This window comes from Stegodyphus dumicola, chromosome 2 (assembly GCF_044657685.1).
Source record: "Stegodyphus dumicola isolate Sdum_Otavi_A_Nest chromosome 2, ASM4465768v1".
In the NCBI taxonomy this organism is placed as follows: domain Eukaryota; kingdom Metazoa; phylum Arthropoda; class Arachnida; order Araneae; family Eresidae; genus Stegodyphus; species Stegodyphus dumicola.
In genome coordinates this window covers 275,740,707-275,767,797 of record NC_140769.1, presented here as the reverse complement: position 1 = coordinate 275,767,797, position 27,091 = coordinate 275,740,707, and the positions used below count along the sequence as shown (strand labels likewise).

At 32.6% G+C, this 27,091-nt stretch overlaps 1 protein-coding gene across 3 annotated transcripts in view; it reads left to right on the top strand.

Annotated features, from left to right (window-relative positions):
• Dora (zinc finger SWIM domain-containing dorado) overlaps positions 1-27,091 on the top strand; it is a 159,700-nt gene that overhangs the window by 82,797 nt on the left and 49,812 nt on the right. For all 3 annotated transcript variants that reach the window (XM_035358942.2, XM_035358941.2, XM_035358940.2), the window contains 4 exons: positions 727-927; positions 1,750-2,543; positions 11,373-11,547; positions 22,566-22,892. In XM_035358942.2, the coding sequence (XP_035214833.1) occupies positions 727-927; positions 1,750-2,543; positions 11,373-11,547; positions 22,566-22,892 (1,497 nt within the window). The remainder of the gene's footprint in view (positions 1-726; positions 928-1,749; positions 2,544-11,372; positions 11,548-22,565; positions 22,893-27,091) is intronic.

Here is a 27,091-nt window from a genome sequence, read left to right as displayed (position 1 = left end):
ATTGACTGAAGTGGTATATTGATTCACTTTAAGGAAATCCTCACAGCTAAGAGCATTTGAAAACAGTGCAGTTATTTATTTATACTTTTTATTTATTTATTTTTTGCTTCAATTTAAAAGCGTAAAAAATATTTTGAAAATAATTTATCTGATGAATATGCAATTTTGTTAATATCAATTGTTTCAATGTATGTTTATAAAAAAGTTCCTCAATGTTAAAAAAATTTCACTATTTTTTATATCTTTCTCTCCACCTTACTTTACCGTTGCATTGTCATTATTTTAGTTTTGGGTTTGAATTTTAACATCATAGCTTTGTATGGAAGTGAAGTGAATGCATGCAAAATAAGTAACTAAGCAGTATATCATATATTACAGTTAATTCTGAATTATATGTCATTAGACATTATTTTTGTTCTACAAAATAAAAGTATAAAAAATAAAATTCTCCTGTTTAATCAAAGTTTTTTTGGTTATTTTTAAATTTCATAATGCAGAAACTTTTACATTTGAATAAAAAATTATCATTTGTGTCACTAATATTTATTAGATTTTAGAGGTCTTATTTTAAACTTAGCATTTTTTTAATTGAAGAACATAACAGTATTTTTTACAATTTTCATAGCTGTATTATATGTATTGAAAACTTCAAAGAAATATGGAAAAGAGTATAGGTAGTTTTATATAGAAGGTCAATATTTCCTAAAATGTTTCATTTATTTCTAGATACTCACTTGGTGGTTCAACACCAAAGTTTCTCTACACATGGGCTCAGGTGGGCATGGTGGCCGTGGTAATGTACATACGAACTCGCATGCATCTCAGCATGCATGTAGCAGCTTATGTGATGAGGTGGTGATTTTATGGAGGCTTGCTGCATTGAATCCTGCTCTCTCCCCCCAGGACAGGCAAACACTTTTCGGACAGGTACGCTACTTTTAAAAAAAAGTGTTTTTTCCTCTTTAAATTCTAAAATGACTTCTTATTTTAAATCCCCCCATAAAAATATATAGCTTAAAACAGTAGTAATTAATGAAGAAGAAAGAGAATAATTTATATTAGATTTATATACGTAGTGTTTGACTTTTCTTGAAGTAATTTATCAATTTTTTCCCATAGTTTGATTCTAAGTTTAAATTTGCATTTAAAATCAGATTAAAAAATATATATATATGAAAATAGTTTTTTAAAAATTATTTTATTGATATTAATTTAGTTTATATTTGATGCTCTCTTTTAATTCAATTTTCTTGCTTTCTTTTGTGCATAATTTGCAATTTAGGTTTAATCCAGGAAAACCTAAGACCTCTTCCCCCCCAGTTTATGTCAATTAATTCTTATAGATCTGTCAAAAATTTCAGATCCTGGTATTTTTTGTACATATTTTCAAAAATTAGACTTTTTTATTCAGAAGTTTCAGGTTTAGAGTTAATACAATATGACAATCTTTTATAGTTCTAAATTCCATTTATAACAAAGTTGTATCATTTTTTAAATAAAGAAGTTTTTAATTTACTGTAACATTAAAGAAATATATGTATTAAAATAAATTGGAAACTATAAAAATGCTAGGTATAAATTAATTATGAATTATTATTTTAAGTTAAACTCTTTATTTTTAAAATATTGACACACCTGTAAACTTGGTAAATTTGACTTATATTACAAATTACTTGAATGTTTTAGATTGAATGTGAGATATTTGTGTTTTCAGACCACTAATTAATTAATGTTTATTCTCTTTCATAGCTTCGGTGTTGGCATGTAAAAACACTTGAAAGAGTATGGAAAACAAAGAACAACAGCAGTAATAATGGAAATACCATTAAAAGAGCAGATATTGAAGTGTTTCCTGGCTTCCGCCCGGCCATGGAGGGTTGTTTACTGGACTGGAGTGATTATCCAATTCCAGGTGTTACATATGCTGATGGTGGAGGTAGACGTTGGTACTGCCCGTATGTTCATGTCCGAACAACAGAACCTGTTGCTTCATCCACTACGGGTACTGATACTGACAATAGTAGCCTTGCCTGTTTTTCAGCGCGCAGAGGACGTTCAGTTGATGTTGGGCAATTAACCAGTTGGTGCCCTTGTGATAAACAAGCATCAGACAAGAAAACAATCTGTGTGCTCAGTTTTCATCATGAACAACCTACAGAGCCTACTGAGCTCAAACTGAATAGTAATCGCAGCTCACTGAGCAGTGAAGGTTTCTGTGAAAATGAGCAAGAAGCTCTAGCTGAGGCTCTGGTTGAATCCTGTTCAGTGAGATCTTCAGCTCAAAATGAGCATTTACTTCATAATCAAGGAATGACAGCCAAAGTGGTCATTACAAATGAATTGTGGAACTCGCAAGAAAGTCTTCAAGATGACTCTGATGGAGCTAAAGCTCCAATTGACACTTGTAAGATTTCTGTGCAACCTTCTACTAGCAAATCTGTACCAGATGACAGTGACAAAGGTAAAAGCAGTGATTTGAAGATGGCTGATTCTGGGATGTCTAATTCAACACATCATAATGTACCTAAAGTTTCTTCAACCAGGTATTTAACTCTAATAAATATTAAATATCAAAATATATTATTTTCCATCATTAAATGTATTATATACTTCATTACTTGAAAATGTAAAGGATTTAAATCTTTGGGGGATTATTTTTAATATATGTGTAATAGATGTTTAAATCATTAGTGTTATATATAAAAAATATCTTTTACATAAAACATTAATATCTTTTTTTTATAAATGTGGCAAATAAGAAGTGTTTATATGCCAATTTAATTAAAGCAAAACTTTTTCCTAAGTTGAAAATCAGTGCTTCACATTATTCATCTCTGACTGTCATGGTTAACCAAGATGTTGGTTGCAATTATAAACCACTTTATCTTCAAATGAGAGTAAGGTTGTTTCACTATTTATGTTAAGTTGTAATTGAATTAATTAAATCAACCGTGAGTTTTTCGAAAGGCAATTGTAGCTGCACTCTCGCCATGCTTCTTTAAGACTTATTGGGCTTCCAAATGTACCATGAGTGATAGGGCTGTGTTGTAAAGGACATTCATGATTAGTGACTCACTAACTCAAACAGGCTGCAAAATGCGTTCAGTTGCAGTGGTGCAAAGATCTTCATGATTGGAATACTACAGTCTGGTTTTGTTTGCAGAGTGATTTCAAACATGTTACAATCTGGATGGAGCAAAATACATGCAATAAATATGCAAAAATCCATAAAAGGAATCAGTATAAAAGTGATGGAATCATGGTATGAGCAGGTATGGTTCTGAATTGACTCACTGACTTGCACATTTTTACTATTGCAAATATGAATGCTAATATATTGAAGGATGAGGTTCTTTATTCGTATGTCAAGTTGTTTAGAAGTGTAATCAATAATAAATTTCTTCTAATGGACAATAATCCTCATTTCCGTCGCATTGCATTAGTGATTGATGATCTTGATGGTAAAAGAATTCAGCAGAGGGAACAATCCATATGTTTATAATATGGCATAGGTTTAAATCCAATACAACATATGTGGGACACTAAGACACCAGCTTACATTACTGCAGCTCCCACCTAGCACTTTCTAGGAACTTCAAGATGCGGTTCATTCTAAGTACATATTTTTGCTGCAGGAACTCTTGGACATTCTAATATACAGCATAGAAACTATTCTATAAAACTATTCTAATATCGGTGATGGATGACCTACACTGTTATTATTTTTTTTTCTGTGTCTCTCTGAAAAAATTATTTGCATTATTTTTTTACAGAAATAGGTAATTCTGTAATTTAAATATATGTCAGACGTGGCAAAATAAAGTTCTTGTGTGAGTTAGCTGCAAAATTATTTGTTATATGACTTTTTTAGTTTTTGTGATTTTTCTAACAAGTATGTTATGCTGTATCCATGATAATAATCCATTTTATATGAAGCAGTTTACAAAAGTATCCTGACAGTGAAGTTCTTGTAAAATTTTTTAAACAATGAGCCAGAAATTTCCGTTTGCGTGGTCTAGAATGTAAAATGTAAATATTTAATATATTTATAGGTATCAGTGTATTTGTAAGGTGTTGATCGATTCACATTGGACGAAGAACCAATAAATATTGCTAACAAATCTTAGAATAACCAGTGATAGTTTTCAATTTTTAAAATTCCACTCATTGAAATATATTAGTAGTTCAAAATAAATTTTTTTTCAATACTGAGGTAAAATCTTTACTATGCAAACATATGTCTTTATTATGTGAAGTACTTATTGCAAACCAAATTTGAAAATGTTAATTTTGATAGTTTTGAGAATAATCGGACAGTGATTTTTTTTATCAGTTTTATAATAGTTAGATAATGATTTTTTTTTAAATCACAAATTATCTTGGTTGACTCTGCTGATAACCTTCCAGTATATCTTGCATTTTTATCTTTTCTGCATAATATATATAATTAATATATACAATCAAAAGTCGTTAATCATCGTCAAAAGTCGGGACTTCGGCGATTCCGGATTATGGATTTTTCCAGATTATAGATCATCAGTTTAAATCTGGCAAGATGGCATGCAGAAATTATAAAATTAAAAAAATGAAACCGTAATTTATGAAATAAAGAACAATTAGATCCAAAGGGTATCAAAATTTACACACACACACACACACACACAAAAAAAAAGCTTAATATTTATTTGTTTACTTTATTAAACATTTCTTTCAATGTAAGTTATTTAAGTTGCTTCATTTTTAATGTGATAATACATTCTCTTTAATTCTATAAACAGACATAATTTCTTGTTCAGTTACAAAGTTCCACTGTTCAAGTCCTATAATTGCTGTGTCGAGAATACCGACTAATTTTTCAATCGAAAATTTTTCATTTTCAATAACCTCTGTCACTTTCTTTGCTATCGGAAGCGAATTATAATGATGAGGAATTTGATTTAAATCATATCAAAGACGGAGTACATCGAGATGAAATACTACATTTAGTAAGGAATTATAAGCCAAATAAAATAAAAACATCTGCCCTGAAGATAAGGATAGTGCTGACAGATCAACTTCCAATTCATTGCGCAGCATTAAAGATAAACAAAGTTTAGGTAAACAAACATTAAAATTTAGATAAACAAAGGATATACCTTTATCCATTTTTTGCAGCAATTCCACTTTTTGTTTAATGGATTTCGAAACATACTTTCGCTTTGTAGATCCATTGCATATTAGTAAATATATATCAGAAATTCTATTTGACATATCAAAAGTTCAAGCTTACTTTTATAAAATTGCTCTAACAGTCTGCAAAAAATAATAAGCCGAATCCAATTCGAAGATTAAGGAACAACGCAATCTGCAACATTAACTGAATTAGATAATTTTAGCTTAGCTTATACCATCCGTTATACATTAAGCGTGCATTCGTAAACGTATTTTGTGCACGCGCACATGCATATTCGCAGCCGTAAAGGTCTTGCGCGCATGCGCAGAAAGTTTGTAGCTTTGAGGTCTGGATTATGGGTGTCCGAATTAACAACTTTTGACTGATATATATATATATATATATATATACATAAAGCATTAAAAATATACAATGTTGCTTACATTTTATATTAATTGAAAAGTCTGGTTTATTTGATTATAACTTTTACTGAGCATATATGCCTGCATTTTTTTAATGCAAAATAAAGAAGTCTCGTTTTGTTGATGCTGTAAGCTCTTTTCACATTCATTATTATTTCTGTGTTTTACTTTTGCTGCTACAAAATTTGAAAATTATGTTAGGCATTAAGATTTGTATAGTGTTTTTTTTAAATTAATATTTAAGAATGCTATATATGAATTCATAACCAAAAATTAAGGAGTTTTTGCTGATAAATAATTTTTAATGTTTAGTCTGTAAAAAATCAACTAAACACTCTCTTTTATTCATTAGCAAGTAACCACATACATTGTAATTCTAAAATAGATTTTTAATCTAACCCTTTTGTGTGAGTTTTGTCTGAGAACTAAATAATTTGTTTTAGCTGAGAAGTCTATTTTAATATGCATCTTTTAACACTGTAACTCAAATCTAAAACTATGATCTATGACAAACTTTGACATGATGTTAAAATATCTAATTCTAAAAGCATTTCATTAATTTTTTGTTAATAATATACATCTTAGGTCTATTAAGGATGTATTACCTTTCTTTAAAATGACAAAAATGTGTCCCTAACAGATCACAAATTAAAATCATCTTGTCTTTGAGCGTAATCATGTTAGTCTTTGTTTTAAAAAATATCTATGTTACAGTATGATTGCTAGATAATTCATCACATAAAAAAGTAAATATCAAATTCTCTGAATTTATTAAAATTTATAAGTAAATTTTACTGTGTCATCTGAAAATCTCTTTTACTTTTTTTGTTATTTGTTTTACTGTGAGAGTGTTGTGAGGAAGCCAATTTGTATGTGGGGGGTAACTTTTTCCATGTGTGGGGCAGTTGCAAATATTCTTATTATAGCCTTTTTGTTTAGACCCAGTGATGTTTTTGCTCTCTTCATACAAATATGCAAAGGTAAATCCCAAGATAACTCCTTGTTCATTCATCTATTTGTAAATAAGCTGAAAACTTTTTCCTTTGCTTGTCCTGTCTGCAAATGCTTTACAAAAAGAATATCTTCTTGGACTGTAGTTACTAAGTTACTAGTCTTACTAAAAGGCTCTGTTAATTCATCCAGCTGCATCATAAAATGTTGAGGAGCTTTTAAATGGGATATTAATTCGTCTTCACTTAACAGTGCCACTGTCTCATTTCATCAAATGACTGTAATATCATAGTTGTGTGCTATCAATTTTGTTAGCATTAATTTCTTTAGCAGTTTAGCATATTTTTCATCAAATTTGCAAGGTATTGCAACTATGATATATGGATTTGTTATTACTATATGTATTAATTCTATGCCTCTCATTCTTCAACAGTTTAAGTAACTGAAAAAAGTCTGAAAAAATGTTGTATTGACAAAATGCATATATTTTGAAAATGACCTCTCCAATGTTTATGTTAAAAGTATTGAGTATTTTTATTATGTAAATGCTGATGATTATACCCCACATGTCTTTTTTAATTTTACAAGATTTAAGCCAGTATTACAAATCCCCCCCCCCACACACACACATCCATCATTCAGTCCATTTGGCTCACCTTTGTTTCCTATTCATATGAAGCCAAATCCTAAATAGTCTTCATCGTATTTTTCTCTTTTTATGGTAGATAAACGTTTTGAAAAGAAAAAAATATCTTTGCTTCCTTATTATTAATAACTATTTTACTGTCATTCATTTACTGTCATTGTTATTTCATTTACTGTCATTGAATTTCCCAGTTCTTACAACCACTCATTCATTCTAAAAAAATATTAATCTACAAAATTTTACAAAAAATTTTTTAAAAGTTGAAAAAATTAATTGTAAAATTATTAGATAATAAAGTTAATTTAATATTTGGACAAATAAAAAAAAATCTGAAGAGAATTTAACTACTGTATAATTATTTACAAATACATAGTTATAAGATTCAGATGTCATCACAAGAATCAAACCATATGGTACACGTACACATATTTAGGAAGAAAAATAGTGTGGATGCAGTTCACTGCATCGAAAGAAAGAAGCGATTGTAAAATCATTTCATTCCTGATTGTTAATTTTTTTTAAACTTATCTCTGGCTGCAGAATTTGAAGAGCTAGTGATAAAATTGCAATACCTTGCAATTTTGTTAGATGTTTATTGACTTAGTTATGCTCTCAAAATTCTAGGATATGCTCTAGCTAGCTAAACTTCTCATATCTTTCCTCCCCAACATAATAGTAGGTTTGTACATAAAACAGAGGTGTACTTTGAATCTGTTTTCTTAGAATACAAGTTACCACAGTCTGGCTTGTTGATGCTCATAATTAAATGAAAAATAATGTTTTAATTAACCCCCTAAATTTATAGTTCTTTATGTAATTAGTGGACACAAGAAATGCATGGACTGTCTTGCAAACAGATAAATAATCTTATTGTCAAAGTTCCTTGATTTGTGTAGCAGCAGTCAAAAAGAAAAATCTATTTTATATTATTTCTGGTAAAATAGGAATGGAAAAAAAGTATTTTTTATTAAAAATTTCACATGTTTAGCTTTCAATCAATGTAATATTTAATAATTTTTTCGTATTTTTGTTTTGAGAAAATCTTACAGTAGTATAGGATTCATAGAGTGCAGTTTGAAGACTGTTGTCTTCCCAAACTTTTAAATCTCAGTGTTGTTTTCTTTGCAGAGTTATTTTGATATTCTACTCAAACAATTAAAATTGTATTAATAATAATCTTATTACTTAAATCATTCATAGCCTTATTGCTAGAGAGTTTTAGAACTGTTGTTAATAATAATTTGAGTTTCTAGACTAATTCAAATAATATTTTGCAGTAATACTTTTATAAATAAACATTGTATTCTGATCATGTATCAGCACTGTAAAATACTATATGAAATATTAAAACTTACATGATGATAAAAGTTTATAATGATAAAATTATTTTACATCACTTAACAGTTTAGGGAATTAAATTAAGTAAGTCTTATATATATATGGTATAATTGCAATCACAATTTTTACATACGAAAGACTTTAAGCTTATTCTATTATAGCCTATTTAGGTGAAATCCACACAAATTAATCTAAATCCATGAGTAAGTATATTCTGCCCTATATCTAAGAGAGTTACAGTTTTAATGATCTCAGATATTTAAATTCTGTGCTCACTTTATAGAGTATATATATAATTTTTAGATCAGTTTTTGAAAGGAGTAAATTTAATCAGGTATAGTGGTTGTTCTGACAATTATCTATAATATTTGTTGTGCCATTTATCATGTGGTACATTTTGAACTTTTGTCATCTCAATACAGTTACATATCTCCAGAGTTTCTGTCGATTTACTGCGTTAAGAGGCAGACCCTTGCTCGTGATATGCTCTCGACCCTTGCTCGTGATTGCTCTATGATAACAGCACAAATTTTGTGAGAGCATTTAACAACTTACAATTCATGAATTGGAATGAAATTTCACAGTATAGCACAACGAAAGGGATTCAGTGGTTTTTCAGCTCCCCAGCTGCTTCTTAGTGGGGAGGTTTTGGGGAATGGTTGATAGCTGTTATAAAGCAAATTTTCAGGAAAGTATTAGGAAAGCCTTTGCTTTGTTACGAAGATATGTCAATCTTTTTATGTGACATAGAATCTATTGTTAAACCATAACGCTCGCTTACCTTTCAGAAAATGAAAGTGAATATTTTGCTGTATCCCTGAGTTCATTCTTAATTGATTTCTGTCAAACTGACATTCAGACTGTGATCAAATTCATGAAAATTCTCTCAACAAAAAGGCTAAAGTATAAAAAAAAATGGTATAGTAAGAAAGGATTTTAGATCCGAATATTTAGGACTAATTCAAAGAAATAAATATGAGGAAAAGTCAGCAAATCAGACTCTGTGACATTATACTAATCGGAAATGATGGTATAAAATCTGTTGAATAACATTGGGTCTTGTAAAGGAGTTGCTTTCTGGTAGAGGTAACAAGATTAGTTTGCATCAAGAGAGGCTTAAGGCCAGTACAGAGAATATTTTCTTTTGAAGCCTGTTCAGCAGCACTTGAAAACTCTGTGAGAAATGGAGGAACTTAAGATGTGGATGAAGGTAATGTTAGTGGACAGCAGACTAACCTACCCAAATATGAAGAAGCTTGTAACCCAGATTGGTTAAACAATAAAGCCTCACCCCCCCCCCCAGAGATTGGTGAAAACTTTTAAAACATTAATATGTTCCATTTGTATTAATTTGGCTCCTGACAATTTAAGGTGGGAGTATGTCACATCTAAAGTTTTAACGAACTAAGTGTTTTAATGATTATCTTTTCATTCTACCAGTTTTTCAGTGAGATTGCGAGTGGCAGTATATATAATTTTTACTTTTGGTTATGTTGTGAAAAGAATTAAAGGTAAAAACTCCTTTTACTGTTTTGTTATTGTTTTTCTCTGCTTTAATTATATTAAATGTTCATTTCTCCGAATCACATGAATGCTGATAGCATATTTTATTCCCTGTGATAACAGCTGTTGTGCTAATAGTTAACATAAAAGAAGTAGATCAGCTTATTGCCCTGATAATTATGTTCTTGTTTTTCCTAATATTATCTTCCTTTTTGTAAAAATTTATTCTAATAACTGAAAAATTATCACATGTTGGGTATTTTTATTTTATATGTATAATAAAATTATATTTGAAGAATGATGATAATAATCAATTTGAGTCATGCCATGCATTGATGATATTTTGATCTCAAATAAAATTTTTGTATGTCTAAGTACTTTTATATTGCTAAATTATCATAATATCCTATCAGCTTCTAAATTTTTACATAGTTATTAATTTAACCAAAATTAATATGATTGCAGTATTGATTTGCAACATCAGAAGTAACGGAGGCCTATTTTGAGCAGTAATTTTTAAAAAAATTTCAAGTGCATAAAAAATCTGTTATAACAACTATCGGAGATTGTTAAAATGTTTGAAGTTTGATAAATAGGTATATTTAAGATAATTCTATGTTCTTGGCCCCCTTTATTTAATAAACTGAAATTTAATTCCTAAACCACAGAGTATTACAATGATTGAAAAATTTTGTTTATAGTTGTTAAGTAGTGAATTTCTACTATCTCGCTGAATACAAGGTTTAAATATTAGCTACTTTTGTGTTAATTTAAAAGTTTCAATATGTATATTAGTTTAAATTTACATGATCCCCTTTTTTTAAAGCTCTTAATGCTTCTAAATTAAAATTTTTTTGTGTATTTTTGTATTATGTATCTGATTTATTATTTTAATGTGTGTTTATAATAAAAATTTCAAATATGATTTTTGGTTAAAAACAGCTGAGCACTGAAAAATAAGGAATTTTTTTTTTTAATATTAAAATGGTTTAGGAAATTTCTAAAGCCAAATAATTAAACTAATTTTTATTAGCTATTCTTTTCTTAAAACCTTTTTAAAAACACTTTTATCTTTAAAAAATACATGCAATGTTTATATCTGTAAAACCATCCTGATATTAAAATAACCATTTAAAAATATTATAATTGAAAAATTATGCTTATATTATTTTAAATTTAGCTTTCATAATCATGATAAAGTTCTATTTAGAGTTTTTATTTTGGAAGACCTTTTTAAAGTTGCCTAGTAACTATTCTCGCAGTTGTGAGTTCTTCTGTTTTAATGCATTTGATTCTGTATGCCTTACATGTGTGGAATTTCAGATGTGCAAAGATTTTAAGTATGTGTGATTGTTTTCAGACCCAGTGCTGACATAAATGGTGAAGCTAGTGAATCTCAGCAATCTAGCGACGAATATCATCTGTATTATTATGATCCTAGAGCTAGGTTACCAAGTCCTGATCATCCTCAGCAGTATGTTGTGGAAGAACAATGGTTTTCTGTAGCTGTAAAAAAAATTGAAGATTCATTAGAAGTATGTTTATTCTTAAATTCAGATATTTTGATTAGTTAAGCAACTTCATTAATTTATTCACTTAGAGATGAATATTTCAAGATATTTAATAAAACAAGTTATAGATATAAATATTACTTGTGACATGTTTTATTCAATGAGGTATATATTTATTACTGAGGGATATCATGGTTTTTAAAAAGATTTTTAATTAAAATTTAAAATTTAAGAAAACATAAAAACATTGTGAAGTTAACTGTATTTTTGAAGAAATGGAGTTGGTAAGTTATTGAAGAAAAGTATTTTTGGTATGTTTTCAGAAAATGTTATTTTCAAATAAATTTTTGTGACTTTAGCAATGACTGATTGATTTAATGAAAGTGAGTAAGAATGTAGGACTAAAAATAAGTCATACTTCATTTAAGACCATTTATTAAAACTTATATAAAACTAATTCACTACTTCTTGAATGAGTATTTATTTGTTTTTTATTTACCAGTTGTTTTAACAACAAAACATTCATATGAACTTAGTTTTCCTGCTTATATCATAAAAGATATTCTGTTTATCCTTGGCATGTGCATTATACTAACAATGAAGATTTGCCAATATTGATCTCAAGATTGGTTTGAAAAAATTTATTCTGCGTATTCAAAACAAGTAGCATCGGTTAAAATTAGTTCTTAAGTTCGTATTGATAATGTGGAAAAATCATTTCATTATTAACTGAAGTTTTTGATTGCTAAAAAGCAGCTTTTTAAACAAATTTGGAACTTCCTCCTCTCCCAAAAATAATATAGTTCAATCCTTTTAATAAATATAATATTCATGTATTAAATAGTCTGCAATAAATAAAAACTGCTTCTTTTTAAAGAAAGGAAATCAAAAAATTACTGTGGTCTTTTCTTTTCAAGAGGAGGGGGGGGAAACTCTCTTGATTTGGTATTATTAGTATTTAGTTTTATTAGTCCATTGTACTCTTTTCCACCTATAAGTTAGGTGTTTTGTATATAAATATTGTAAATTCTCTTTTACCCTTCTCTTTGGAGGTGTAATTGGGCCCCCACAAATAAATAATGTAATTTAAAAGTCAGAATACGATGTGGTTAAATATTATAATATGGAACTATTTTAATTAATCCCTGTGTAACAATGCAAGAAAAATATTTATTGTGAATGATGTAATGTTAAAAATTCTTTTAAAGAATAAACAATTATTTTTCCAGATTTTGATGTTTCTCTTTTTAAAAAAAATTGACTTACTTTTTTGAATAGGTTTAGATACAGATTTCTGTTATAGGTTTCTTTTCTTTGCTTCACAGCAATGCGTAGCATAAATTACATTTTTATAATATTCTTAGCCATATTTATTTAATTTGTTTTAAATTTTTAAAAAATGATTCAGCATTGTTTTAAATTTTTAAAAAATGATTCAGCATTGTTTTAAATTTATAAAATAATTCAGCATTCATACTTAATTTGAATAGCTGAATAATTTTTTGATTCAGTTATTTTCTGACCAAGCATAATGAGCTAATGTGCTCATTAGATTTGGTCAATTAAGTTATTCCATTTGGTCATTAAAAATCAGAAAAAGTTGTAGAAATTGCAACTAAAAGTTGGGTTTTATTGAGGATCTTAATACAGTACAAAGTCCATAATCCGGACTCATCGGGACTTTGGCTTGGCGATTCCGGATTAGGTGTTTTTCCGGATTATAGATCACCAATTTAAACTGGTAAAGGTGGTATGCAGAAATTATACAATTAAAAATATGAAACTGTAATTTCTGAAATAAAGAGCAATTATGATCTAAAGGGTATCAAAAATTAAAAAAAAAAAAAATAAAATAAAAATAAAAATAAAGCTTAATATTTATTTGTTTACTTTAGTAAACATTTCTATTAATGTAAGTTGTGTAAGTTGCTTCATTTTTTGTGCTAATACTTTCTCTTTAATTCTATAAACAGACATAATTTCTTGTTCAGTTACAAAGTTCCGATGTTCAAGTCCTGTAATTGCTGTGTCAAGAATACCGACTAACTTGTCAATAGAAATTTTTTCGTTTTCAATAAGCTCTCTGTCACTTTTTTCACTATCGGAAGCGTGTATGGGTAAATGCTTTACGTGCTTGCGTAGCGGATGTGCGCATTAAACGTGCATGCGTAAGTTTGTGGCTTTGGGGTCCGGATTATAGATCATTCCGGATAATGGACGTCCGGATTACGAACTTTGTACTGTATAAGTAAATGAAACTCTTGTGTAAATAAATGGATTCAAATTAAAATTTGCATGTGTTCTGTTCATTTATTATTTTATGTTTTCATTCTGATAATCATTTGGAGACTTGGAAAATAATGCTTTGAAATTTGGAGACTTGGAAAATAATGCTTTGAAATATTGGAAAAATCACCAAACAGTGCTACATTTCCAAATATTATTATATTGTTACAAATTTCGTATTTAAAAAGCTAATGTTAGTTCAATTATAAATTAAATGATTTTATTTCTCGCGCAGTGCAGCGCGTGACGAATATTAAAAGAAAGCTAAGTTGGAAAAATTAAAAATACAAGAGCGCGTGTGTTAAATAAATAAATATCTCTTTTTGATTTCGAGAAAGTGCTGGAAAATTCTAGCGCGTGATTTTAAAATCTTATAAAATAAGAAAAACATCTCAGTTTGTGGTAGTTGCTTAGTTTGTTGTTGTTTAGAAAACTGCTCTTGTTGATTGTAGCGAATTCACGGATTAGCTTTCTTTAGCTGTTTTGAATTACGTTCTATTGGACATTTGAGTAGTTAAAAGATTACTACCGTGAGATATTGTAATACTGCATGATAATTTGAGAAGGTTTAAGCATTTTTGTTGTGATGATAAAAATATTTTGTTCATTTTTCATCAGACTTGTGCATTCATTTCGTAACGAACCCGTACGCACGCAACAATTTTTGGTGTCAGGAGTGGGGTTTGAATGCCAATCACAAGAGCGATGGAAGAGCAGTTAAGACAGCTGATATCAGCCTTTGCTGCATTTAAGGAAGAAATGAAATTGGGCCAAGATTCCGTTAAAGGAGAGATGAGATCCGTTAAAAAGGAAATGGAAGCCGTTCACGAAAAGTTGGAAGCTGGTCAAGTAACTTTTAAAGAAGACATAAAAGCTGTACAAGAAAAGATTGAGGCAGGTCAAGACGAAATGAAAAGAGAAATAACCTGCGTAATAGAAAATAAATTTGAGGCTATGGAAGACAGAATAGGAGCTGTCGAAAATAAAGTCGGGCAAATTGAAGAAAAGGTTTCTTCTGTCAAAGATGAAATAGAAGATAGAGTGTCGGCTGTGGAGCAACGAGTCGAAGGAAGAGTTTCAGCCTTCCAACAACAAATTGAAGAAAGAGTTTCTGCCGCCGAACAACAAATTGATGATAGGGTTTCTGCTGCCATCACCAAAGAAGTTGACAGCCTAAAGAAGTGCATAGCGACGGTAGGAAACAATTCTGAAGGTTTCAAATTTTTATCGATGCCTACTCGTTCCGTTCTGAAACTATCTACATATGATGGGAAGACCTCCTGGCAGGTGTATAGGACACAATTTTCTATCGTTGCGGATGCGAATGGATGGGATTCCCAAGCTAAGGCCTGTCATCTCGCCGCTTCTCTGAGAGCAGATGCAGCGGATATCCTGCAGACGCTTCCCGAAAATCAAAGGCTAGATTTCGAAGCTCTATCCGGCGCTTTGGAGCTGTGCTTCAGCGAGAAATGTTTAAAAGACTACAGCAGGCTCCAATTAAAATCTCGTCAACAGAAGCTCACCGAAACGCTTCAGGAGCTCGCCACGGATGTTGAAAGGCTGTCACATCACGCCTTTTCGGAGTGCCCGACAGAAACAAGGGAAATCCTGTCCCTGCAATATTTCATCGATGGCATCCGGGACCCTGAAATACAGAAAGCACTGCGAATGGCGGATGTTAAAGATCTGAAAAGCGCTTTAGTGTATGCCATGAAATTTGAGGCAGCCCAGCAAGCCACCCATCGAGACCGCCATCCAGTCAGAGCTGCTCAAGTTCAGGAGCCAGGGGATCAAGTCACTGCTCGTCTAGACGATTTAACTAGACAACTGAACGCCTTGAGACAGAATATTGGTGACAAGAAACCGACCGTAAAGTGCTGGAACTGCGGTGCTGAAGGACACATACGACGAAACTGCAGAACACCCCAGGTTACGGATGCTAAGACCGCTCCTAACAAACAGCAGGGAAACTAATTAGTGGCCATCTCGTGGGGCGGAGGTTGCCAGATCATGAAAAGCCCCAGTTTAAAGCGCTTCAGATTTCTGCAGTGAGAGGCGGCAGTAATGGACTTTTCATAATAGGAGATATTAATGGAGTTCCCTGCAATATGACAATAGATACAGGAGCCAACGTTACCATCATCCGAAAAGATTTGGCTCAACAACTGGGAAGCAAACTTATCTGGACGCCGACCTGCGTTACCCTACAGACTGTGTCCGGTGAGAAGATCAACATCGATGGAAAAGTAAATGCTAACATCACCTTTGAAAGTGCCGCTTACCATCACACGGCATATGTAGCAGAGATCACTGATTCTTGTATACTCGGATTGGACTTTCTAAGGAAATACAATTTTTTTTTAGACTTATAAATAACGAATTGCATTCTACATCTGAGGACATAGCGTTATTTGGAGTCAATGATGAAGTTAAATCTGTCCATAAAATCATAGCACAAGACAATATCACAATACCGGCAAGAACAGAAATTTACTTCCTGGATCCATAGCCGAAAACAGAAATTTCCGCTACGGCATCATAGAATATCCTAATAACTGTAATAGCCCAAAAGGAGTACTAGTAGCCTCAACACTCGTCGACCTATCCAGAACGGTTATCCCGGTGAGAGTCGCCAATGTAACTGAGAAGGGGAGAATTATTAAGAAAGGTGAAGTGGTTGCAGCATGTACTCCAGTAACCAAGGTTGAAAGAAAGAGTAACATCCAAGAATCCATGTCCTCACAGAGAATTACATCGGAGTTATTGCAGAATGCGCAATTAAACGATAAAGAGAGGAATGCTGTCGATCGCGTCATTAAAGATCTTCAAGTTGTTTTCTCCCGCTCATCTTCTGACGTGGGTCGAACTAGTTTGACACAACATAGAATAGATACCGGCGATCATCCCCCGATCAAGCAACATCCAAGACGTCTACCGTTTGCTAAACAGGAAGAGGTGCGAACACTGTTAAAAGATATGGAAGAAAGCGATGTCATCGAGCCTTCAGTAAGTCCATGGGCATCTCCCGTCGTCCTAGTCAGAAAGAAAGACGGCTCAACAAGATTTTGCGTCGACTATCGCCAGTTGAATGAGGTTACGAAGAAAGACAGTTACCCTCTTCCTAGAATTGACGACATTCTAGACACTCTTTCTGGAAGCAAGTGGTTCTCAACACTTGATTTTAAGAGTGGGTATTGGCAGGTAGAAATACAGCCTGAAGACCGAGAAAAGACGGCATTTACTACGGGACAAGGGCTTTGGCAATTCAAGGTGATGCCGTTTGGACTGTGTAATGCGCCGGCAACATTCGAACGTCTTATGGAAACTGTTTTGAAAGGCCTTTCCTACGAAGCCTGCCTCATATACCTGGACGACATCATCATCGTCGGAAAGAGTTTTGAAGAACATTTAGAAAATCTTAGGAAGGTGCTTCAGAAACTGAAAGAAGCCAATCTGAAGCTGAGTCCCACTAAATGTAAATTGTTCTGAAAGGAAGTGACTTACCTGGGACATGTCATCTCTGCAGAAGGTGTGCGCACGGATCCTGAAAAGGTATCAGCCGTTAAATCCTGGAAACGTCCCGAAAATGTCCATCAGCTGAGAAGCTTCCTAGGGCTTTGCACCTACTATAGGAAATTCATGAAGGACTTTTCTTCCATCGCAAGACCCCTACACAAGCTGACAGAGAGCAACCAGAAGTTCTTGTGGACAAAAGAATGCGAGGATGCATTTAACAACTTAAAGGAGACTTTAACATTTGCTCCAATCCTGACGTATCCTCAGCTTGACCGACCATTTATTCTCGACACCGACGCGAGTAATGAAAGTGTTGGTGCTGTTTTGTCCCAAGAAATAGACGGCCAAGAATGTGTAGTGGCATACTGGAGCAAGTGCCTGTCTAAACCGGAGAGGAATTATTGTGTCACCAGGAAAGAGTTGCTCGCCATAGTCAAAGCTGTAGAAGAGTTCCATCACTATCTATACGGCAGAAAATTCCTGCTCCGCACCGATCATGCATCATTGACCTGGCTTTTAAATTTCAAGAATCCTGAGGATCAAATAGCCAGGTGGATACAGAGACTCCAAGAATATGACATCACTATCCGTCATCGTAAGGGATCATCACACGGAAACGCCGACGCCCTGTCTAGAAGACTTTGCCAAGAAAGCTGCCGATATTGTTCCAGGGTGGAAGCGAAATACGAGCTGCTGACTCCGGTCGCAAGACAAATTACAACATCAACATTGGCTGATCGAGAACCGTGGAGTGATGATGAAGTCAGGAAAGACCAGCTGGAAGACCACGACATTAAACCCATAATTGATTTAATGGAGTCATCAAACAGAAAACCTACCTGGGCAGGACATTTTTATCTGTAGTCCTATAACCAAACAATATTGGGCACTCTGGGATTCACTTCACATTCGAAACGGCGTCTTATACCGGAAATTCGAATCGGATGATGGGAAGACGTTCCGATGGCAACTTATACTTCCAAGATCCCGCATTCCTGATGTCCTTAAAGAGTTACATAGCACCCCTACTGGAGGTCACTTTGGAATAATGAAGACCTTGCAGAGAGTCCGTGAGCGCTTTTACTGGAATAATGCAAAGGATGACGTGCAAAAGTGGTGCCGATCTTGCGATGCCTGTGCAGGTCGGAAAGGACCGAGGAGACGCAGCCGAGGCAAGCTGCAACGTTACAACGTAGGGGCGCCTTTTGAACGTATCGCCTTTGACATCCTGGGACCTCTGCCACGAACTGCTGATGGCAACAAATACATACTCGTTGTCATTGATTACTTCACCAAGTGGCCTGAAGCTTATCCTATTCCTGATCAAGAGGCTGTCACAGTAACTGAGGTAATGATACAGCACTGGATTTCCAGGTTTGGAGTGCCTCTTCAGTTACATTCCTATCAGGGAACAACAACATTTGCCTCGGCAGTAATCAAAGAACTATGCAAACTACTCGGCATTGACAAAACTCAAACGACGCCATTGCATCCCCAGTCGGACGGCATGGTAAAGAGGTTCAATCGAACCATCCTTAATAACCTCTCATTAGTGGTTTCCAGAAACCAACAGGACTGGGACAAGAAATTACCACTCTTTTTACTGGCTTACCGCAGTGCTGTCCACGAGACTACCGGCTATTCTCCATCACAGGTGCTCTTCGGTCGTGACCTTCGTCTGCCTTGTGATCTATTGTTTGGCCGCCGTCCGGATGCTCCTTCATCGTCTGAGGAATATATTCAAGATCTCCAGGCCCGGTTTGAAGTGATGCACAACATTGCACGAGAGCGAGTCAACTTGGCGACGGAGAAGATGAAGACCCGCTACGACACAAGAGCTACTGAACATCAGTTCCACGAAGGAGACAAGGTGTGGTTGTGGAATCCGACTCGACGGAAAGGACTTTGTCCGAAATTACAGTCACCTTGGGATGGCCCGTATACAGTCCTAAAAAGACTGAATGACGTCGTGGTTTGGATTCGTAAGTCTTCGAACTCTAAACCTAAAGTCGTTCATTATGACAGGTTAGCTCATTACTATGGCCATAGTACGTAATGTAAATAATTGTAAATAGTATCAGACCATGGTCCTTTTTGTTTATAAATGTGTATTTAGTATTTGATTTGCATTTAGTATTTGATTTGTATTTAGTATTTGATTTGCATTTAGTATTTGATTTGTATTTAGTATTTGTTTTGTATTTAGTATTTGTTTTGTATTTAGTATTTGATAGCATTTGATTTGTTTAAGTTAGTTATTGCATTTATTGTTTATATTGTTTGATATTGTAATGTAATGTTTATGCCTCAGTTGCATTTATGCCACAGTTGTAAGTTTAGCTTCCTGTCCAGGGATTGTACTGCCCGGGACGTGCAGTCCTTGGGAAGGGGGCAGTGTTACGAATTTGGTATTTAAAAAGCTAATGTTAGTTCAATTATAAATTAAATGGTTTTATTTATATTAAATGGCAGCGCGTGACGAATATTAAAAGAAAGCTAAGCCGGAAAAATTAAAAATACAAGAGCGCGTGCGTTAAATAAATAAATATCTCTTTTTGATTTCGAGAAAGTGCTGGAAAATTCTAGCGCGTGATTTTAAAATCTTATAAAAAGAGGAAAACATCTCAGTTTGTGGTAGTTGCTTAGTTTGTTGTTGTTTAGAAAACTGCTCTTGTTGATTGTAGCGAATTCGCGGATTAGCTTTCTTTACCTGTTTTGAATTACGTTCTATTGGACATTTGAGTAGTTAAAAGATTACTACCGTGAGGTATTGTAATACTGCATGATAATTTGAGAAGGTTTAAGCATTTTTGTTGTGATAATAATAAATTTTTGTTCATTTTTCATCGGACTTGTGAATTCATTTCGTAACGAACCCGTACGCACGCAACAATGTTGTATTATTGTAACTTTTTATTTACAATTATGTAGTGGCTGTGTTTTAAGCACTGTATATTTTTATATCAAATGATTCATATACATTTCATTCCCTTCTCTCCTCCCCCCAAAAAAAACACATTTAGCCTAATAATTAATAGAATCTTCATGGGAGCATAGGACAGCAGAAAAAGTGTCTGTGAGTATGCAGCAGTATTCTGTAAGCAATGAGAATCGCACTTCCTGCAAAGTGATTCATGTAGGATTTCTATATTCTGCAGTATGTTGTATGGCATCCTAAATGTATTTGTTTACGTTAAGATATGGTGACTTCAATGACTCTAGTAAGATACCAAATTCAAATAAGTATTTCTGTAACTATGATTTGGCATCTGTAGGTTTGTGTGGCTGTGCATTGCCCTATATGAAAAGCTTGGGCAGATCAAAATGAATGCAGGATATGAGCTGGTGTAACTCACTAGAAAGGATGTGTATGTGTTGCTTATTTTGACACATTTTTAGATATACTAGAATATTATTTAGCATTAGTACTTTGTATACTGTACTCTTGAGCATGTGGTATCCATGGGTTCATGGTTTTATGTTTTCCACATTCAGATCTTTTTTATCAGCTCGGAACAACTGGAAATGCGACTGATCATTTCTTAGTCATTAGATGTGTAGTGTCCAGATTACCGAGCCAAGGTGAGCTGTATAGCTCTGTGTCATGTTTTTATCTGAGGTAGCCTGACTAGCTGTTGCCTCCTGATGTCCACATAGTGTATTGAAAGTAATATTCTTCAATCTTTAATGTTTATTGAAACTGCAGCGTTGAATTGTGGTTTAATTTAAGGCAGCACTGTACTCTAGTCTCATGAAATGATTCTTGTCATGTTCGTATAAAATCTTCTTGCAAGCATTTTGTTATTGTGCATGATATTTATTATTCTTGCATTCAAGATATATTCTTGAGGAAGCTTGTATGAGGGAATTCAAACTTTGCCTGTAACTCTGAAATGTTGGCCCCCTATCTTATAAACTTTTCATCTGTTAGGCTGCATAAAAAAAAATTAAATCATAAAACCTTGCCATGATCAAAGCTGAAATAGTTTTAGAATTTTCAGACATCTGTAACTTTATGTATGCATTAATGGATGCAACCAATGATATGCATAGGTAGCATAACTATGGTTATCTGCAAGTACTTTTTAAATGTATTTAAAAAAAAAAAAACATTTAAGAGTTTCATTCTGAAAGCTCTTACTTCTAGATTCTAAATATATTTTATAGGAAATTTTAAATAAAATATTGTTGATTGCTGTATAGAGAGGTCACTTTAATTAGCTAAGCTAGATGAGCCAAAAGCTTGAATCTTAATAATTTTTGCCCTTTTTTTAATAATATATTTAATTGATGTAAATTGTAATATATTTAACAAATGCATATTTATATAACATATGCAACTGATTTTTTATTAACATCACTAATATTGTAATTAATTAAAGATGTTTCTCAAACTATGTGTTAGGTGTCTCAGTACAAAATAATCATTTAATTTTTTTAGATTGGAGGCATTCAAGCTAAAAGCTTTTGGTATATACATTAATAAATCAATATTTTTTGCACTTAACATGATGCCAGAATGACTTGAGAAGTTGCCAATTTCTGACAAGCATACTCATGACAATTCTTCAGTCAAACAATGATGCCATTTTCATATAAGTTTTCTTTTTGTTCTATTCCAAGTTCCGATGTTTTCTTTTTTTCTTTTCTTTTCTTTTTTTTTTTTTTTTTTACACACTAACCATGATGTAAAACCATGACCTTGACAATCATAAACAAATCATGACTTAATTTTAAAATAGGCACTTTTGGAATTTGCTGGTGATAGAAGGAACTAGTCAAGTCCCAGCAGGAATACTGAATTTAAATCTCTAAATTAAACAACGAGGAGATGTGTTGTGTAGTTAGCTGGTGTTGTTGAGGTTTATGCGATGTAATGATGTTTTTTTTAAGACTTTTTTAGTGCATCACATAATCATTATTTAATAATTAAATTTGTATTTGAAGGGTTTTTTTTTTTTTTTTTTTCATATCTTGATAATGTGTGTTGTTTTATGATATCGATAGTTTGGGAATTTTTTTTTAAAAAAAGTCACGAAAACACCAACTTGCAACCCAATAAATAATTTTTATCTTTTCATCTGTAAAAAATCACCAGATTACACTAAGATGATTGCGTTAATATACAAGTACCATATTTTTCATTCAATAAATATTTTTGTGAAGAAATGCTATATTTGTATGCATTCTGTAACATTCTTTGCATCCCTAAACTCACATTCTGTTTCTTATTTATGTAGGTTTTATTTGCACGAGCTGAAGCTCTTCATGCCCATGGTCACTCGCATGAAGCATGCATGCTTGCTATTCGTTTGGCAGAGGAATTGCTTGCTAGTCCTCCTAATTTAACTGTGGAAGTGCCACCTCCTGCCTGTCGAGGTAAAAAGGTTCGCCGTTTTAACCCAGCCAGCCACCATGTCAGCTTACTGGCATCAGCTACTTTAGCTAAAGTAGCATTTCTATGCTCAGTACTTGGAGAAAATCCTGAACATCACCATCTTGCCTTTCGTGTAGGACTCTTTGGGTTAGAAATGATACGCCCTCCTGCATCAACTAAAGCCTTAGAGGTTTGTATGTCTTTTGAGTAGTCTATGTTTTTATGTATCTTCTAAGGTAGCTCTGTCATATTAAAAGCTATGCTTTAATAGAAAAAAAAAAAAGGGCCTATGTCCATTTTATAAATTCTTAACAATGCTATTTTAATTTTGACTATATAATATTGAAAAAAAAAGTATATATATTATCCTTAGGCTTAATTATTAATTATTACCTTCCGTTGGAATAGCTTACAGTTTTTTTTTTTTTTTTTTTTTTTTTTAAATTTTACTGTGCACAATGCTAATAATAATATTACAATAACAGTTTTATTCTGTTTGAAGCTGAACAAGGATAGGAATAGAAAGAATGTAGTAGCAACTCCTGGCAAGTGTGGTTGCTATGCAAAACAAAACACATTTAATTCATCTTCCATACATCTTTGCATATAGTGAATTCTCAGGTTGTTACCATTCAGCTTATCATAAGATCTTTAATTTATCTTCCAAATTTCATCATTCTGCTACTGATTAAAAGAATGAATGATTTTAAAGCAATAAACATGCTTCTAAATAATTTAAATCTTTATAAAACTTAATAATGTGTCTATTCATGGTGTGAGGTGCTTAATAATAATGTAGACTTAAATATTGTAATAATATAATGCTTAATAATTATGCAGGTATTAAATAGTATGTTAACCAGAGAAAAACAGAGGGTGAACCTAATGGGCAACACATTTCCGAAGCAGATAAGTTGTAACTGCTTTAATTAGAATGTCTGTGGAATAATATATAAGAATTTAGCATGTTTCTAATTTACAGAAAACACTGCATTCAGATTAAAGAATGCATACTAGTGTTTCAGATTTGTTGTTTGAAAGCATGTAAGTACGTAGTAAATGTCTACATAATGCAAAAATTAACTTATACACCCACAAGAAAACATAAAGAACTTTAAGCTACTAATCTATTGATAATATGCAGAATGAAAAATAACTGAACAGTTATTGCCACAGTTATAATCTATAAAAATTTTAGGATAGCTACAATTGATTATAGTTCTGTTTACAATCAGATCAGTCATAATCAAGATAAATGCTGTAGCTGATATATATGTAAAATAATATGAAAGCAAATTTTTAATTTTATTTTGCAGTAGCCTCTTTTACTCTTTATTTTTATTTGGGTATTTGCCCTGTGCCCTTTGTTAGAAATAGTAATTGCTCTTAATATAGCAATCTAAACATTGTCATTTCAAATTTATCCACATCATGCAGTCTTACATAACACTGCAGTGCAGATATGATGTAGCCAATTAGTGAATAAGAAACCAAAACATTTTGACACTAACCCAGGTTTTCTTTAATTCTTGAGATGCATATTTTGATTCACACATTATCATGGGTGCAATCTACGACCTATCTTATTTTTTGGAAGTTTAAATCTCAAGACAGTGGATGATAAAGAAAATGAGACACTATGTATTAGATAGAAGCAAGCAGGAAAAAGCAATTCATTTAAAAGATAACTTAATTTTTCAGACACATATTTGAGTTACACATCAGTATGGGGGCAGTCTGCACCCAGTCTTTGGGAGTTTACATTCCAAGACAATGAGTGATACAGAGAAGTGAGCTACTGTGCGTTAGTTGAAAGCAAACAAGCAGAAAAAAGCAATGCATTTAAAAGATAACAATTGTTTAAACACATATACAAGTTACACATCAGTATGAGGTCAGTTTGCACTCAATCTTTGGGAGTTTACATCCCAAGGTAATGAATGATACAGAGAAATGAGCTGCTGTGTGTTATATGGAAGCAAGCAAGTGGAAAATAGCAATGCATTCAGAAGAAAACCTAGAGAGTGTCAAGAGGTCCCCCCCGATTGATATCTTATCCACTGATTGTCTAAAACATATCTTCATTGCAGAGTCATGCAAGATCTTATGAATTAATTTGAAAATGATGCAGTTTAGATTGATATATTAAAAGCAGTTATTATTTTTAGGTCAGAGAGGGAAATACCCAAATTAAAATGAAGAATAAAAGGGGCTATTGTGAATTAAAAGTTTGCTTTCATATTTTTATAGATATATGTGCGTGTGTACTAAATGTTCTAATATTCTAAATGCTCTAAATGTTCACTTCAGTTAAACAGCAAGAAATTAACAATTTATTTAAAAAATTAAGTACACACAGCATAATAAAAGCTACAAATAGCTGAAGGAGAATGTGGATAGTAAGCAATTCCTCATTAGCCCACAAAAAATATCATCAATTACCAAAATCACTTACACTGTAAACTCTCAATAGCAGATAGCCAACTTAACACTGAATCTGACAGCTGATTAACAATAACTGATGAATTTTCAGAATCAATAACAAGGTCTGTGTCTGATGTAGTATGAGTTTTGGGAAGTTTAGGAAACTTCCCAATACATGTAAGAAATGAAAAAAGGAAAAACAAACATTTGTATAAAAACATGTGGCTACAAATACAAAACAAATAACTAAATGAATAAATACACAATCAGGGATAAATAGAAGGGCTAGGTCATTCCTTTGTTTGACTCCTCCCCGACGCGAGTCCCCCCTTTTCTGGAGATCGCATATCCCAAATTAATTTTAATCATACATATTTGTTTTCTAATAATGCAAATATTTAAAATAATTTGTGTATATATAGTTTTAGTCAGTTTTCCTTTTAAATTCTATATTTAAAGTATCCTTTATGAAATATGGCTTCTTGTGCTGTAGCAACGTGCCGTAACACTTATAGAAATACGAAAGGAAGAGATATTGTATTTCATGCTTTCCCCAAGGACAATTTGCTTTTGACGAAAGAATGGATACATAAATGTCGAAGACAGGATTCTATTAATGTGAAAAAAGCAAGAATTTGCAGCAAACATTTTCTGTGCAGTGATTATGAAGATGACATGAGAAATCGCTTGCTTGGATTGCCGCAAAAGAAACTGTTGAAATGGAATGCTGTGCCGAAAGTAAATTTATCGTGTGCAGTAAACAAAATAACACCAAGAAATCGGAGACATTTGAAAAAACTAATGCAGAGTGCTTTTGAAAGACTACACGAATTAAGCCCAAAGAAAATTTATTTTGAGGCCGAGAACAAAATTGAAGCTGACAATAATAAATCAAATGTGAATGATTTCGAAATAAAACTCACAAGTGACAATGCCCTATGTGACAATATCCCTGAGTGCCCTAAGTGTAAAGATAAACAAGAATGTATTGATAATTTGAAGAACAAAATAATATCCTTAGAAAATTGTAATAAAATATTGAAAAATAGAGAAAAGAAAGATTTTAGAATGTTTGCTCAGCGACAAAGAAGGTGGACGACATTTAGAAAGAAATTTGTATCGGAAATTCAGAAATTAAAATTCCAAACAGCGAAATTTAGGAAAAAACAGAACAGATCGGAGAATTTGGAAAAACGTCTAAAGCATATTTTTACAAAGACACAGATTAACGCATTGCTAGAAAAGAAGGAAAAAATCCGGTGGACTAGTGAAGATATTTCACGTTGCATTGTCATAAGAGCTCTATCATCTAAAAGCTACGATTTTTGGAAAGAAAAAATGGGAATTCCTTTACCTAGCACTAGCAAATGAAAGAAAGATGCCAATATTTGAATTCTGTAGAAAAAATATGCGTTCTCAGTTTCGACGAAATGCACATAGATTCTAAACTGGACCAAAATCGGTCCTTTTCAAAAAGTGCAGTTTGTTTTAATCAGAGGTCTCATTTCGCAGTGGAAACAACCAATATTTTTTGATTTTAACACTCCAATGAAGAAAGAACTTCTTTTTTCACTCATAAGACATATTCAATCATCTAGAGTAGAAGTGAAAGCAATAGTGTCTGATTTAAGAGGATCTACTACTTTGTGGAAAGAGTTACAGATTTCGATTAATAGTTCTCATTTTCCAAATCCAGTATTCCAAACGAAAAAAATATGGATTTTTGCAGATTTAGCGCACTGCCTCAAATTACTGAGTGTTGGTGTATTTAATTATGACAAAGCACACTAGGGCTATCTGCCTAAGGGGAGGGATGCCTTCGTGGAGGACTTTCTAAGGGAAACTGGCTCGTATACACGTTACACATGGGGAAAACCACGAAAACGCCCATGCAGCCAGCCCGTTCGCGGGATTCGAACCTCGGACCGAACTACCAGTGTTCAGCGACTTTACCGCTCGGCCTCT